The sequence below is a fragment of the Oncorhynchus masou genome, chromosome 9, assembly GCF_036934945.1.
Source record: "Oncorhynchus masou masou isolate Uvic2021 chromosome 9, UVic_Omas_1.1, whole genome shotgun sequence".
Lineage (NCBI taxonomy): Eukaryota > Metazoa > Chordata > Actinopteri > Salmoniformes > Salmonidae > Oncorhynchus > Oncorhynchus masou.
Window position 1 is genome coordinate 91,760,184 of NC_088220.1, and position 15,574 is coordinate 91,775,757.

General features: G+C 46.9%; 1 protein-coding gene across 1 annotated transcript in view; it reads right to left on the reverse strand.

Moving 5' to 3' along the window:
- LOC135546750 (contactin-5-like) overlaps window positions 1-15,574 on the reverse strand; it is a 436,013-nt gene that overhangs the window by 292,291 nt on the left and 128,148 nt on the right. The window contains exon 5 of the mRNA XM_064975401.1: window positions 4,950-5,153. Within this exon, the coding sequence (XP_064831473.1) occupies window positions 4,950-5,153 (204 nt within the window). The remainder of the gene's footprint in view (window positions 1-4,949; window positions 5,154-15,574) is intronic.

Consider the following 15,574-nt stretch of genomic DNA (forward strand, 5'->3'; position numbering starts at 1 on the left):
GAGGAATTGTCTGCTGCTCAACATGCCGTTGAGACCCTGGCCGTCCAAGTCTCCGACCTCACAAGACGGGTTCACCAACTCCACCTCGATCCACCGCCCACTTCCAGGGTTTCCGAGTCTCCGGAGCCCAGGATCAACAACCCGCCGTGTTACTCTGGGGAGCCCACTGAGTGCCGCTCATTCCTCACTCAGTGTGATGTGGTGTTCTCTCTCCAGCCCAACACTTACTCCAGGAGCGCAGCCCGCATCGCCTACGTCATTTCTCTCCTTACCGGACGGGCGCGTGAGTGGGGCACGGCAGTCTGGGAGGCGAGGGCTGAGTGTATTAACCAGTATCAGGACTTTAAGGAGGAGATGATACGGGTTTTTGACCGTTCTGTTTTTGGCGAGGAGGCTTCCAGGGCCCTGTCTTCCCTATGTCAGGGGAATAGATCCATAACGGATTATTCTATTGAGTTTCGCACTCTCGCTGCCTCTAGTGACTGGAACGAGCCGGCTTTGCTCGCTCGTTTTCTGGAGGGTCTCCACGTCGAGGTTAAGGATGAGATCCTCTCCCGGGAGGTTCCTTCCAGTCTGGACTCCTTAATAGCTCTCGCTATTCGCATAGAGCGACGGTTTGATCTTCGTCGCCGAGCTCGTGGAAAGGAGCTCACGTTCTCCGTTGCTCCCCTCTCCACATCACTGCCACCTGCCGCATCACTGCCACCCTCCTCCGCCGGCTCGGATGCTGAGCCTATGCAGCTGGGGGTATTCGCATCTCGGCCAAGGAGAGGGAACGGAGAATCACCAATCGCCTCTGTCTCTACTGCGGCTCCGCTGGTCATTTTGTCACCTCATGTCCAGTAAAAGGCCAGAGCTCATCAGTAAGAGGAGGGCTACTGGTGAGCGCAACTACTCAGGCCTCTCCTTCTGGATCACGCACTACCTTTCCGGTCCATCTCCGCTGGCCCGGTTCATCTGCTTCCTGCAGTGCCTTGATAGACTCTGGGGCGGAGGGCTGTTTTATGGACGAGACCTGGGCTCGGGAACATGACATTCCTCTCAGACAGTTAGGGAGCCCAGGGCCTTGTTCGCTTTAGATGGTAGTTCTCTCCCCAAGATTCAGCGTGAGACGCTGCCTTTAACCCTCACTGTCTCTGGTAATCATAGCGAAACCATTTCTTTTTTAATTTTTCGTTCACCTTTTACACCTGTTGTTTTGGGTCATCCCTGGCTAGTGCGCCATAACCCTTCTATTAATTGGTCTAGTAATACTATCCTATCCTGGAATGTTTCTTGTCATGTAACCTGTTTAATGTCTGCTATCCCTCCTGTTTCCTCTGTCTCTTCTTCACAGGAGGAGCCTGGCGATTTGACAGGGGTGCCGGAGGAGTATCACGATCTGCGCACGGTGTTCAGTCGTTCCAAGGCCACTTCTCTCCCTCCACACCGGTCGTATGACTGTAGTATTGATCTCCTTCCGGGAACTACTCCCCCCGGGGTAGATTATACTCTCTGTCGGCTCCCGAACGTAAGGCTCTCGAGGATTATTTGTCGGTTTCGCTCGACGCCGGTACCATAGTCTCCTCCTCCTCCCCCGCCGGCGCGGGGTTCTTTTTTTGTTCAGAAGAAGGACGGGTCCCTGCGCCCATGCGTGGATTATCGAGGGCTGAATGACATAACAGTTAAGAATCGTTATCCGCTTCCTCTTATGTCTTCAGCCTTCGAGATCCTGCAGGGAGCCAGGTTTTTCACCAAATTGGACCTTCGTAACGCCTACCATCTCGTGCGCATCAGGGAGGGGGACGAGTGGAAGACGGCGTTTAACACTCCGTTAGGGCACTTTGAATACCGGGTTCTTCCTTTCGGCCTCGTTAACGCTCCAGCTGTCTTTCAGGCACTAGTTAACGACGTCCTGAGAGACATGCTGAACATTTTTGTTTTCGTTTACATGGATGATATCCTGATTTTTTTCACCGTCTCTCTCAATTCATGTTCAGCACGTGCGACGCGTCCTCCAGCGCCTTTTGGAGAACTGTCTTTATGTGAAGGCTGAGAAGTGCACTTTTCATGCCGCCTCTGTCCCTTTTCTCGGTTCCGTTATTTCCGCTGAGGGCATTAAGATGGATCCCGCTAAGGTCCAGGCTGTCATTGATTGGCCCGTTCCTAAGTCACGCGTCGAGCTGCAGCGCTTTCTGGGCTTCGCTAATTTCTACCGTCGTTTCATCCGTAATTTCGGTCAGGTGGCAGCTCCTCTCACAGCCCTTACTTCTGTTAAGACGTGCTTTAAGTGGTCCGTTTCCGCCCAGGGAGCTTTTGATCTTCTTAAGAATCGTTTTACATCCGCACCTATTCTTGTTACACCTGACATCTCTAGACAGTTTGTTGTTGAGGTTGACGCGTCAGAGGTGGGCGTGGGAGCCATTCTTTCTCAGCGCTCTCTCTCTGACGGCAAGGTCCATCCTTGCGCGTTTTTCTCTCATCGCTTATCGCCGTCAGAACGTAACTATGATGTTGGTAATCGCGAACTGCTCGCCATCCGCTTAGCCCTAGGCGAATGGCGACAGTGGTTGGAGGGCGACCGTTCCTTTTGTCGTTTGGACTGACCATAGGAACCTTGAGTACATCCGTTCAGCCAAACGACTTAATGCGCGTCAGGCTCGTTGGGCTCTGTTTTTCGCTCGTTTCGAGTTTGTTATTTCTTATCGTCCGGGCTCAAAAAACACCAAACCTGATGCTTTATCTCGTCTCTTCAGTTCTTCTGAGGTCTCCACCGACCCCGATGGGATTCTCCCTGAGGGGCGTGTTGTCGGGTTGACTGTCTGGGGAATTGAGAGGCAGGTAAAGCAAGCACTCGCTCACACTCCGTCGCCGCGAGCTTGTCCTAGGAACCTTCTGTTCGTTCCCGTTCCTACTCGTCCGGCCGTTCTTCAGTGGGCCCACTCTGCCAAGTTAGCCGGCCACCCCGGCCTTCGGGGTACGCTCGCTTCCATTCGCCAGCGTTTCTGGTGGCCCACTCGGGAACGTGACGCGCGTCGATTTGTCGCCGCTTGTTCGGTCTGCGCGCAGACTAAATCTGGGAACTCTCCTCCTGCCGGCCGTCTCAGACCGCTTCCCATTCCCTCTCGACCGTGGTCTCACATCGCTTTAGATTTTATCACCGGACTGCCTTCATCAGCGGGGAAGACAGTTATTCTTACGGTTGTCGATAGATTCTCTAAGGCGGCTCATTTCATTCCTCTCGATAAGCTCCCTTCTGCTAAGGAGACGGCTCAGATCATTATCGAGAATGTTTTCCGAATTCATGGCCTTCCGTCTGACGTCGTTTCCGACAGAGGCCCGCAGTTCACGTCTCAATTTTGGAGGGAGTTTTGCCGTTTGATTGGGGCTTCCGTCAGTCTCTCGTCCGGCTTTCATCCCCAGTCTAACGGTCAAGCCGAACGGGCCAATCAGACTGTTGGTCGCATTTTACGCAGTCTTTCTTTTCGTAACCCTGCGTCTTGGTCAGAACAGCTCCCCTGGGCAGAGTACGCCCACAACTCGCTTCCCTCGTCTGCTACCGGTCTATCCCCTTTTCAGTGTAGCCTCGGGTACCAGCCTCCGCTGTTCTCATCTCAGCTCGCCGAGTCCTGCGTCCCCTCCGCTCAGGCTTTTGTCCAGCGTTGCGAGCGCACCTGGAAGGGGGTCAGGTCGGCACTTTGCCGTAATAGGGCGCAGACTGTGAGGGCCGCTAATAAGCGTAGGACCAAGAGTCCTAGATATTGTTGCGGTCAGAGAGTATGGCTCTCCACTCAGAACCTTCCCCTTAAGACAGCTTCTCGCAAGTTGGCCCCGCGGTTCATTGGTCCGTTCCGTATTTCCCAGGTCATTAATCCTGTCGCAGTGCGACTTCTTCTCCCGCGCTATCTTCGTCGCGTTCACCCGGTCTTCCATGTCTCCTGTGTTAAGCCCGTTCTTCGCGCCCCGCTCGTCCCCCCCCCCCCCATCCTTGTCGAGGGCGCACCCATCTACAGGGTTCGTAAGATTTTGGACATGCGCCCTCGGGGCCGTGGTCATCAGTACCTAGTGGATTGGGAGGGGTACGGTCCTGAGGAGAGGAGTTGGGTTCCCTCTCGGGACGTGCTGGACCGTTCGCTGATCGATGATTTCCTCCGTTGCCGCCAGGTTTCCTCCTCGAGTGCGCCAGGAGGCGCTCGGTGAGTGGGGGGGTACTGTCATGTCTTGTTTTGTCTGTTCCTGTCCTTTCTCTTCATTCTCTCTCTCTGCTGGTCTTTTTAGGTTACCTTCTCTGTCTCTCATTCCTCAGCTGTTCTACATCTGCCCTAACTAGCTCATTCTCTCTTTCCCCACCTGTTCTCTCTTCCCCCTCTGATTAGGTCTCTATTTCTTTCTCTGTTCCTGCTACTTTCAGTGTCTGATTCTTGTTTGTGTTTTTTGATGCCAGAAGCAAGCTGTCGTCTCGTTTGCTTCCACCTTGTCCTGTCCTGTCGGAGTCTGCATGCATGGCAGGTGCAACCTGCATTATACTACGTTCTTTTGTTCCATTGACTACGTTGGAAGAGGATTTATGCCATTCCTGTTTTTATTAAAGAACTCTGTTTTCTGTTAAAACCGCGTTTGGGTCTTCACTCAAGTTCATAACAACCAGTCATTCACAATATTAACAATGTCTACACTGTATTTCTGATCAATTTGATGTTATTTTAATGGACAAAAATGTGATTTTCTTTCAAAAACAAGGACATTTATAAGTGACCCCAAACATTTGAACGGTAGTGTAAATTCATGAGTTAATTCGGGAGACGGTAACTCGTTAAACAACTTCTCCCATGGTGCCCCAAATTCCTAATGAGATAATTGTTACATTATTTAATCGGGTAACAATTAAACATAGTAGGTAATTATTCGATAAATAACAGTCATCACATTAATGAGAGTCACAACAGGGGTGTGAAGAGTGTGAGTCTCACCATCTGTTCTGAGTGTGAGTGGAGTGGGCGGGCTGAGGACCCTGGCGTTGGTCACCGTGTTCTTCACCAGACAGATGTAGCTGCCCACATCGCTAGGCTGCACCTTGGAGACATACAGGTTGCCCGTTACCTGTGAGATAAACCGCCGGCTGTCCTCGGCAACAAATGACGGGAACTCGTTGAAAACCCAGGTGTAGATAATCTCTAGGGAAGAGAGGACAAGATGAGCTAGACACACACACACAAGATGAGCTAGAAACACACACACACACAGTGTGTACTATAACAAATTCCCAAGCTGGCATGAAACAAAACTATGTGTTTCTATCCTTGTGTTGCTGTGTGTGTGTGTGTGATTGTGTGTGATTGTGTGTGTGTGTGTGTGTGTGTGTCCATCATAGTACCGATATAAGACTGTCGTCTGCACGGACACAATCATTTGTTCATCACCGATTCCTCTACAATATAATTTTTGCATGAATTTCATAGCCCATTGATTTCAGTGTTTAAAATGTGTAATTTTTTTTATTTTTACCTTTATTTTTCTAGGCAAGTCAGTTAAGAACAAATTGTTATTTTCAATGACGGCCTAGGAACATTGGGTTAACTGCCTGTTCGGGGGCAGAACGACAGAACCTTGTCAGCTTGGGGATTTGAACTTGCAACCTTCCGGTTACTAGTCCAATGCTCTAACCACTAAGCTACCCTGCCGCCCCAACTTCAGGTTGTGTGAACCAGACTGATACACCACTGAAGAAACTGTAGGTGTACATCCCAAATGGCACCCTATTCCTTTTATAGTGCACTACTTTAGACCAGGGCCTATATGGTGCCATTAGAGATCTGGGCATAAGTAGTGCACTGTATTGGGAATAGGGTGCCATTTGGGATTCACAATGCAACTCTTTAAATGCTTCACCAATAACTGTTGTGTTAATGAAGCTCTGACTCCTCCAAGGCAAAGCATGTATGTTATCCAATAGAATGTCTGTTATTCTATAGAATGTCTGTTATTCTATAGAATGTACTGTATGTTATCCAATAGAATGTATGTTATCCAATAGAATGTATGTTATCCAATAGAATGTCTGTGATTCTATAGAATGTCTGTTATCCAATACAATGTATGTTATTCTATAGACAGAACAAATAGCTGTAGATTACATGAGTGTGTTTAGGCTTGAACATTACTGGAAAAGATTCCCAGTTAACTAACGGGGTGATATATCCAATGTGTATTCACTTGTGTTATTGTGTGATATATCCAAGATGGATTCATTTTTGACGCAATGTTCAGATGAAAACAAATCACTAAATTCACTTGAATGTTGAATTACAGTATAAGGAATATATTTCCAATTATGTACAAGCAAAGGACTGATTGGCACAACTGAGGCAAATTGCTGCAACTAATATACACAAAGGTCATCTAGTAGTTAATAACTTCACAGAAGCATCTTCTCATTGATCAAAAACATAACAGAACAACTCCCCATACAGAGCCAAAGCCATAAAATTGAAAATAATAACCTTTTTTTCACATTCCACTGCATCCAAATTATTTTCAATTACCTCACTGTTGTAATTTCCCTGTCATCACCACATGTTAGCTTGTAATCCTCCAACACAATCCAAATAATGAAATATAAATCAACCTCTACATTTGCTTCATTTTCCCTTTATAAAGTGTATAATTATCCTCACTTTCATAACACCTCTAAATAGTATTACTCATTAAACTCCCAAATATTTAAAAGGGGCAAACTGCATTTCAAACAACAACAAAGTTACCATCCCACCACTGTTGTGGCACATTTCTGAGGGATGGAGAAATGTAACCACTCTCAAATTCATAGACAGAGCTACGGATGCAAGGACTGACCATCCATGACATCAACATTATAGTTAATGTTATAGCAATTAGATGGTTTACAAAAAATAAGCTTATAAAACAAGTTTATAGTTTGAGTTATGATGGGGAACTAGTTAGTCATTTAATAGTTATATTCTTCCAGAATATATGACTGTATATTATTAATATATACCAAAAAAGATATACATGTACACACAAATTGCCCCTTTAAGCAAGCTTGCAAATATGAAATGGATACTATTCATGACTACGTCAGTCCATCCTCAACCTTCACAAGGCTATGCAGTATCCACAGGATCAAACCTCCATTGTGATAACTTGACATACAAGCCCAGTGTTATGTAGTCAACTTGACATGAAGTATTCATTTATTCAATGTATACCATATTGATCGAGTCAATCAAACGACTCCAGCTACATTCTCTGTATCAATCAATCAATCAATCAAGCAAATGTATTTATAAAGCGCTTTTTACATCAGCCAATGTCACAAAGTGCTATAAGGAAACCCAACCGAAAACCCTAAACAGCAGAAACCCAGCCTAAAACCTAAAGATCAGAAACCCAGCCTAAAACCTAAACAGCAGAAGCCCAGCCTAAAACCCCAAACAGCAGAAACCCAGCCTAAAACCCCAAACAGCAGAAACCCAGCCTAAACCCCAAACAGCAGAAACCCAGCCTAAAACCCCAAACAGCAGAAACCCAACCGAAAACCTAAACAGCAGAAACCCAGCCTAAAACCCTAAACAGCAGAAGCCCAACCGAAAACCCAAACAGCAGAACCCAACCTAAAACCCCAAACAGCAGAAACCCAGCCTAAACCCTAAACAGCAGAAACCCAGCCTAAAACCCTAAACAGACGAAACCCAGCCTAAAACCCTAAACAGCAGAAACCCAGCCTAAAACCTAAAGATCAGAAACCCAGCCTAAAACCTAAACAGCAGAAACACAGCCTAAAACCCTAAACAGCAGAAACCCAGCCTAAAACCAAAAGATCAGAAACCCAGCCTAAAACCTAAACAGCAGAAACACAGCCTAAAACCTAAAGATCAGAAACCCAGCCTAAAACCCCAAACAGCTGAAATGCCAGCCTAAAAACCCAAACAGCTGAAACCCAGTCTAAAACCCTAAACAGCAGAAACCCAGCCTAGCACCCCAAACAGCAGAAACCCAGCCTAAAACCCCAAACAGCAGAAACCCAGCCTAAAACCCCAAACAGCAGAAACCCAGCCTAAAACCTGAACAGCAGAAACCCAGCCTAAAACCCTAAACAGCAGAAACCCAGCCTAAAACCCTAAACAGCAGAAACCCACCCTAAAACCTAAAGATCAGAAACCCAGCCTAAAACCCCAAGCAGCTGAACCCCAGCCTAAAACCCCAAACAGCAGAAACCCAGCCTAAAACCCCAAACAGCAGAAACCCAGCCTAAAATCTCAAACAGAAGAAACCCAATCTAAAACCCCAAACAGCAGAAACCCAGGCTAAAACCCTAAACAGCAGAAACCCAGCCTAAAATCTCAAACAGAAGAAACCCAATCTAAAACCCCAAACAGCAGAAACCCAGCCTAAAACCCCAAACAGCAGAAACCCAGCCTAAAATCTCAAACAGAAGAAACCCAATCTAAAACCCCAAACAGCAGAAACCCAGCCTAAAACCCCAAACAGCTGAAATGCCAGCCTAAAAACCCAAACAGCTGAAACCCAGTCTAAAACCCTAAACAGCAGAAACACAGCCTAGAACCCCAAACAGCAGAAACCCAGCCTAAAACCCCAAACAGCAGAAACCCAGCCTAAAACCCCAAACAGCAGAAACCCAGCCTAAAACCTGAACAGCAGAAACCCAGCCTAAAACCCTAAACAGCAGAAACCCAGCCTAAAACCCTAAACAGCAGAAACCCACCCTAAAACCTAAAGATCAGAAACCCAGCCTAAAACCCCAAGCAGCTGAACCCCAGCCTAAAACCCCAAACAGCAGAAACCCAGCCTAAAACCCCAAACAGCAGAAACCCAGCCTAAAATCTCAAACAGAAGAAACCCAATCTAAAACCCCAAACAGCAGAAACCCAGCCTAAAACCCCAAACAGCAGAAACCCAGGCTAAAACCCTAAACAGCAGAAACCCAGCCTAAAATCTCAAACAGAAGAAACCCAATCTAAAACCCCAAACAGCAGAAACCCAGCCTAAAACCCCAAACAGCAGAAACCCAGCCTAAAATCTCAAACAGAAGAAACCCAATCTAAAACCCCAAACAGCAGAAACCCAGCCTAAAACCCCAAACAGCTGAACCCCAGCCTAAAACCAAAACAGCAGAAACCCAGCCTAAAACCCCAAACAGCAGAAACCCAGCCTAAAACCCTAAACAGCAGAAACCCAGCCTAAAACCTAAACAGCAGAAACCCAGCATAAAACCCTAAACAGAAGAAACCCAGCCTAAAACCTAAAGATCAGAAACCCAGCCTAAAACCTAAAGATCAGAAACCCAGCCTAAAACCCTAAACAGCAGAAACCCAGCCTAAAACCCCAAACAGCAGAAACCCAGCCTAAAACCCCAAACAGCAGAAACCCAGCCTAAAACCCCAAACAGCAGAAACCCAGCCTAAAACCTAAACAGCAGAAACCCAGCCTAAAACCCTAAACAGCAGAAACCCAGCCTAAAACCCTAAACAGAAGAAACCCAGCCTAAAACCCTAAACAGCAGAAACCCAGCCTAAAACCTAAAGATCAGAAACCCAGCCTAAAACCTAAATAGCAGAAACCCAGCCTAAAACCCTAAACAGAAGAAACCCAGTCTAAAACCCTAAACAGCAGAAACCCAGCCTAGAACCCCAAACAGCAGAAACCCAGCCTAAAACCCCAAACAGCAGAAACCCAGCCTAAAACCCCAAACAGCAGAAACCCAGCCTAAAACCTAAACAGCAGAAACCCAGCCTAAAACCCTAAACAGCAGAAACCCAGCCTAAAACCCTAAACAGCAGAAACCCACCCTAAAACCTAAAGATCAGAAACCCAGCCTAAAACCCCAAGCAGCTGAACCCCAGCCTAAAACCCCAAACAGCAGAAACCCAGCCTAAAACCCCAAACAGCAGAAACCCAGCCTAAAACCCTAAACAGCAGAAACCCAGCCTAAACCTAAACAGCAGAAACCCAGCATAAAACCCTAAACAGAAGAAACCCAGCCTAAAACCTAAAGATCAGAAACCCAGCCTAAAACCTAAAGATCAGAAACCCAGCCTAAAACCCTAAACAGCAGAAACCCAGCCTAAAACCCCAAACAGCAGAAACCCAGCCTAAAACCCCAAACAGCAGAAACCCAGCCTAAAACCCCAAACAGCAGAAACCCAGCCTAAAACCTAAACAGAAGAAACCCAGCCTAAAACCCTAAACAGCAGAAACCCAGCCTAAAACCTAAAGATCAGAAACCCAGCCTAAAACCTAAACAGCAGAAACCCAGCCTAAAACCCTAAACAGAAGAAACCCAGCCTAAAACCCTAAACAGCAGAAACCCAGCCTAAAACCTAAAGATCAGAAACCCAGCCTAAAACCTAAACAGCAGAAACCCAGCCTAAAACCCTAAACAGAAGAAACCCAGTCTAAAACCCTAAACAGCAGAAACCCAGCCTAGAACCCCAAACAGCAGAAACCCAGCCTAAAACCCCAAACAGCAGAAACCCAGCCTAAAACCCCAAACAGCAGAAACCCAGCCTAAAACCTAAACAGCAGAAACCCAGCCTAAAACCCTAAACAGCAGAAGCCCAGCCTAAAACCCTAAACAGCAGAAACCCACCCTAAAACCTAAAGATCAGAAACCCAGCCTAAAACCTAAAGATCAGAAACCCAGCCTAAAACCCTAAACAGCAGAAACCCAGCCTAAAACCCCAAACAGCAGAAACCCAGCCTAAAATCCTAAACAGCAGAAACCCAGCCTAAAACCCCAAACAGCTGAACCCCAGCCTAAAACCTAAACAGCAGAAACCCAGCCTAAAACCCCAAACAGCAGAAACCCAGCCTAAAACCCCAAACAGCAGAAACCCAGCCTAAAACCTAAACAGCAGAAACCCAGCCTAAAACCCTAAACAGCAGAAACCCAGCCTAAAACCCTAAACAGAAGAAACCCAGCCTAAAACCCTAAACAGCAGAAACCCAGCCTAAAACCTAACGATCAGAAACCCAGCCTAAAACCTAAACAGCAGAAACACAGCCTAAAACCTAAAGATCAGAAACCCAGCCTTAAACCTAAACAGCAGAAACCCAGCCTAAAACCCCAAACAGCAGAAACCCAACCGAAAACCTAAACAGCAGAAACCCAGCCTAAACCCTAAACAGCAGAAACCCAGCCTAAAACCCCAAACACCAGAAACCCATCCTAAAACCCCAAACAGCAGAACCCAACCTAAAACCCCAAACAGCAGAAACACAGACCTAAAACCCCAAACAGCAGAAACCCAGCCTAAAACCTAAACAGCAGAAACCCAGCCTAAACCCTAATCAGCAGAAACCCAGCCTAAAACCCCAAACAGCAGAAACCCAACCGAAATCCCAAACAGCAGAAACCCAGCCTAAACCCTAAACAGCAGAAACCCAGCCTAAAACCCCAAACAGCAGAAACCCAGCATAAAACCCTAAACAGAAGAAACCCAGCCTAAAACCTAAAGATCAGAAACCCAGCCTAAAACCTAACGATCAGAAACCCAGCCTAAAACCCTAAACAGCAGAAACCCAGCCTAAAACCCCAAACAGCAGAAACCCAGCCTAAAACCCTAAACAGCAGAAACCCAGCCTAAAACCCCAAACAGCTGAACCCCAGCCTAAAACCTAAACAGCAGAAACCCAGCCTAAAACCCCAAACAGCAGAAACCCAGCCTAAAACCCAAAAAAGCAGAAACCCAGCCTAAAACCTAAACAGCAGAAACCCAGCCTAAAACCCTAAACAGCAGAAACCCAGCCTAAAACCCTAAACAGAAGAAACCCAGCCTAAAACCCTAAACAGCAGAAACCCAGCCTAAAACCTAAAGATCAGAAACCCAGCCTAAAACCTAAACAGCAGAAACACAGCCTAAAACCTAAAGATCAGAAACCAAGCCTAAAACCTAAACAGCAGAAACCCAGCCTAAAACCCCAAACAGCAGAAACCCAACCGAAAACCTAAACAGCAGAAACCCAGCCTAAACCCTAAACAGCAGAAACCCAGCCTAAAACCCCAAACACCAGAAACCCATCCTAAAACCCCAAACAGCAGAACCCAACCTAAAACACCAAACAGCAGAAACACAGACCTAAAACCCCAAACAGCAGAAACCCAGCCTAAAACCTAATCAGCAGAAACCCAGCCTAAAACCCCAAACAGCAGAAACCCAACCGAAATCCCAAACAGCAGAAACCCAGCCTAAACCCTAAACAGCAGAAACCCAGCCTAAAACCCCAAACAGCAGAAACCCACCCTAAAACCTAAACAGCAGAAACACAGACCTAAAACCTAAACAGCAGAAACCCAGCCTAAACCCTAATCAGCAGAAACCCAGCCTAAAACCCCAAACAGCAGAAACCCAGCCTAAAACCCCAAACAGCAGAAACCCAGCCTAAAACCCCAAACAGCAGAAACCCAGCCTAAAACCCCAAACAGCAGAAACCCAGCCTAAAACCCCAAACAGCAGAAACCCAGCCTAAAACCTAAACAGCAGAAACCCAGCCTAAAACCCCAAACAGCAGAAACCCAGCCTAAAACCCCGAACAGCAGAAACCCAGCCTAAAACCCAAAACAGCAGAAACCCAGTCTAAAACCCCAAACAGCAGAAACCCAGCCTAAAACCTAAACAGCAGAAACCCAGCCTAAAACCTAAACAGCAGAAACCCAGCCTAAAACCCGAAACAGCAGAAACCCAGCCTAAAACCTAAACAGCAGAAACCCAGCCTAAAACCCGAAACAGCAGAAACCCAGCCTAAAACCTAAACAGCAGAAACCCAGCCTAAAACCCTAAACAGCAGAAACCCAGCCTAAAACCCCAAACAGCAGAAACCCAGCCTAAAACCTAAACAGAAGAAACCCAGCCTAAAACCCTAAACAGCAGAAACCCAGCCTAAAACCTAAAGATCAGAAACCCAGCCTAAAACCTAAACAGCAGAAACCCAGCCTAAAACCCTAAACAGAAGAAACCCAGCCTAAAACCCTAAACAGCAGAAACCCAGCCTAAAACCTAAAGATCAGAAACCCAGCCTAAAACCTAAACAGCAGAAACCCAGCCTAAAACCCTAAACAGAAGAAACCCAGTCTAAAACCCTAAACAGCAGAAACCCAGCCTAGAACCCCAAACAGCAGAAACCCAGCCTAAAACCCCAAACAGCAGAAACCCAGCCTAAAACCCCAAACAGCAGAAACCCAGCCTAAAACCTAAACAGCAGAAACCCAGCCTAAAACCCTAAACAGCAGAAGCCCAGCCTAAAACCCTAAACAGCAGAAACCCACCCTAAAACCTAAAGATCAGAAACCCAGCCTAAAACCTAAAGATCAGAAACCCAGCCTAAAACCCTAAACAGCAGAAACCCAGCCTAAAACCCCAAACAGCAGAAACCCAGCCTAAAATCCTAAACAGCAGAAACCCAGCCTAAAACCCCAAACAGCTGAACCCCAGCCTAAAACCTAAACAGCAGAAACCCAGCCTAAAACCCCAAACAGCAGAAACCCAGCCTAAAACCCCAAACAGCAGAAACCCAGCCTAAAACCTAAACAGCAGAAACCCAGCCTAAAACCCTAAACAGCAGAAACCCAGCCTAAAACCCTAAACAGAAGAAACCCAGCCTAAAACCCTAAACAGCAGAAACCCAGCCTAAAACCTAACGATCAGAAACCCAGCCTAAAACCTAAACAGCAGAAACACAGCCTAAAACCTAAAGATCAGAAACCCAGCCTTAAACCTAAACAGCAGAAACCCAGCCTAAAACCCCAAACAGCAGAAACCCAACCGAAAACCTAAACAGCAGAAACCCAGCCTAAACCCTAAACAGCAGAAACCCAGCCTAAAACCCCAAACACCAGAAACCCATCCTAAAACCCCAAACAGCAGAACCCAACCTAAAACCCCAAACAGCAGAAACACAGACCTAAAACCCCAAACAGCAGAAACCCAGCCTAAAACCTAAACAGCAGAAACCCAGCCTAAACCCTAATCAGCAGAAACCCAGCCTAAAACCCCAAACAGCAGAAACCCAACCGAAATCCCAAACAGCAGAAACCCAGCCTAAACCCTAAACAGCAGAAACCCAGCCTAAAACCCCAAACAGCAGAAACCCAGCATAAAACCCTAAACAGAAGAAACCCAGCCTAAAACCTAAAGATCAGAAACCCAGCCTAAAACCTAAAGATCAGAAACCCAGCCTAAAACCCCAAACAGCAGAAACCCAGCCTAAAACCCCAAACAGCAGAAACCCAGCCTAAAACCCCAAACAGCAGAAACCCAGCCTAAAACCCCAAACAGCTGAACCCCAGCCTAAAACCTAAACAGCAGAAACCCAGCCTAAAACCCCAAACAGCAGAAACCCAGCCTAAAACCCCAAACAGCAGAAACCCAGCCTAAAACCTAAACAGCAGAAACCCAGCCTAAAACCCTAAACAGCAGAAACCCAGCCTAAAACCCTAAACAGAAGAAACCCAGCCTAAAACCCTAAACAGCAGAAACCCAGCCTAAAACCTAAAGATCAGAAACCCAGCCTAAAACCTAAACAGCAGAAACACAGCCTAAAACCTAAAGAACAGAAACCAAGCCTAAAACCTAAACAGCAGAAACCCAGCCTAAAACCCCAAACAGCAGAAACCCAACCGAAAACCTAAACAGCAGAAACCCAGCCTAAACCCTAAACAGCAGAAACCCAGCCTAAAACCCCAAACACCAGAAACCCATCCTAAAACCCCAAACAGCAGAACCCAACCTAAAACACCAAACAGCAGAAACACAGACCTAAAACCCCAAACAGCAGAAACCCAGCCTAAAACCTAATCAGCAGAAACCCAGCCTAAAACCCCAAACAGCAGAAACCCAACCGAAATCCCAAACAGCAGAAACCCAGCCTAAACCCTAAACAGCAGAAACCCAGCCTAAAACCCCAAACAGCAGAAACCCAGCCTAAAACCCCAAACAGCAGAAACCCAGCCTAAAACCCCGAACAGCAGAAACCCAACCGAAAACCCAAACAGCAGAAACCCAGCCTAAAACCCTAAACAGCAGAAACCCAGCCTAAAACCCCAAACAGCAGAAACCCAGCCTACAACCCCAAACAGCAGAAACCCAGCCTAAAACCCCGAACAGCAGAAACCCAGCCTAAAACCCAAACAGCAGAACCCAACCTAAAACCCCAAACAGCAGAAACCCAGCCTAAAACCCCAAACAGCAGAAACCCAGCCTAAAACCCCAAACAGCAGAAACCCAGCCTAAAACCCCAAACAGCTGAACCCCAGCCTAAAACCTAAACAGCAGAAACCCAGCCTAAAACCCTAAACAGCAGAAACCCAGCCTAAAACCTAAAGATCAGAAACCCAGCCTAAAACCTAAACAGCAGAAACACAGCCTAAAACCTAAAGATCAGAAACCCAGACTAAAACCTAAACAGCAGAAACCCAGCCTAAAACCCCAAACAGCAGAAACCCAGCCTAAAACCCCAAACAGCAGAAACCCAACCGAAAACCTAAACAGCAGAAACCCAACCGAAAACCTAAACAGCAGAAACCCAGCCTAAACCCTAAACAGCAGAAACCCAGCCTAAA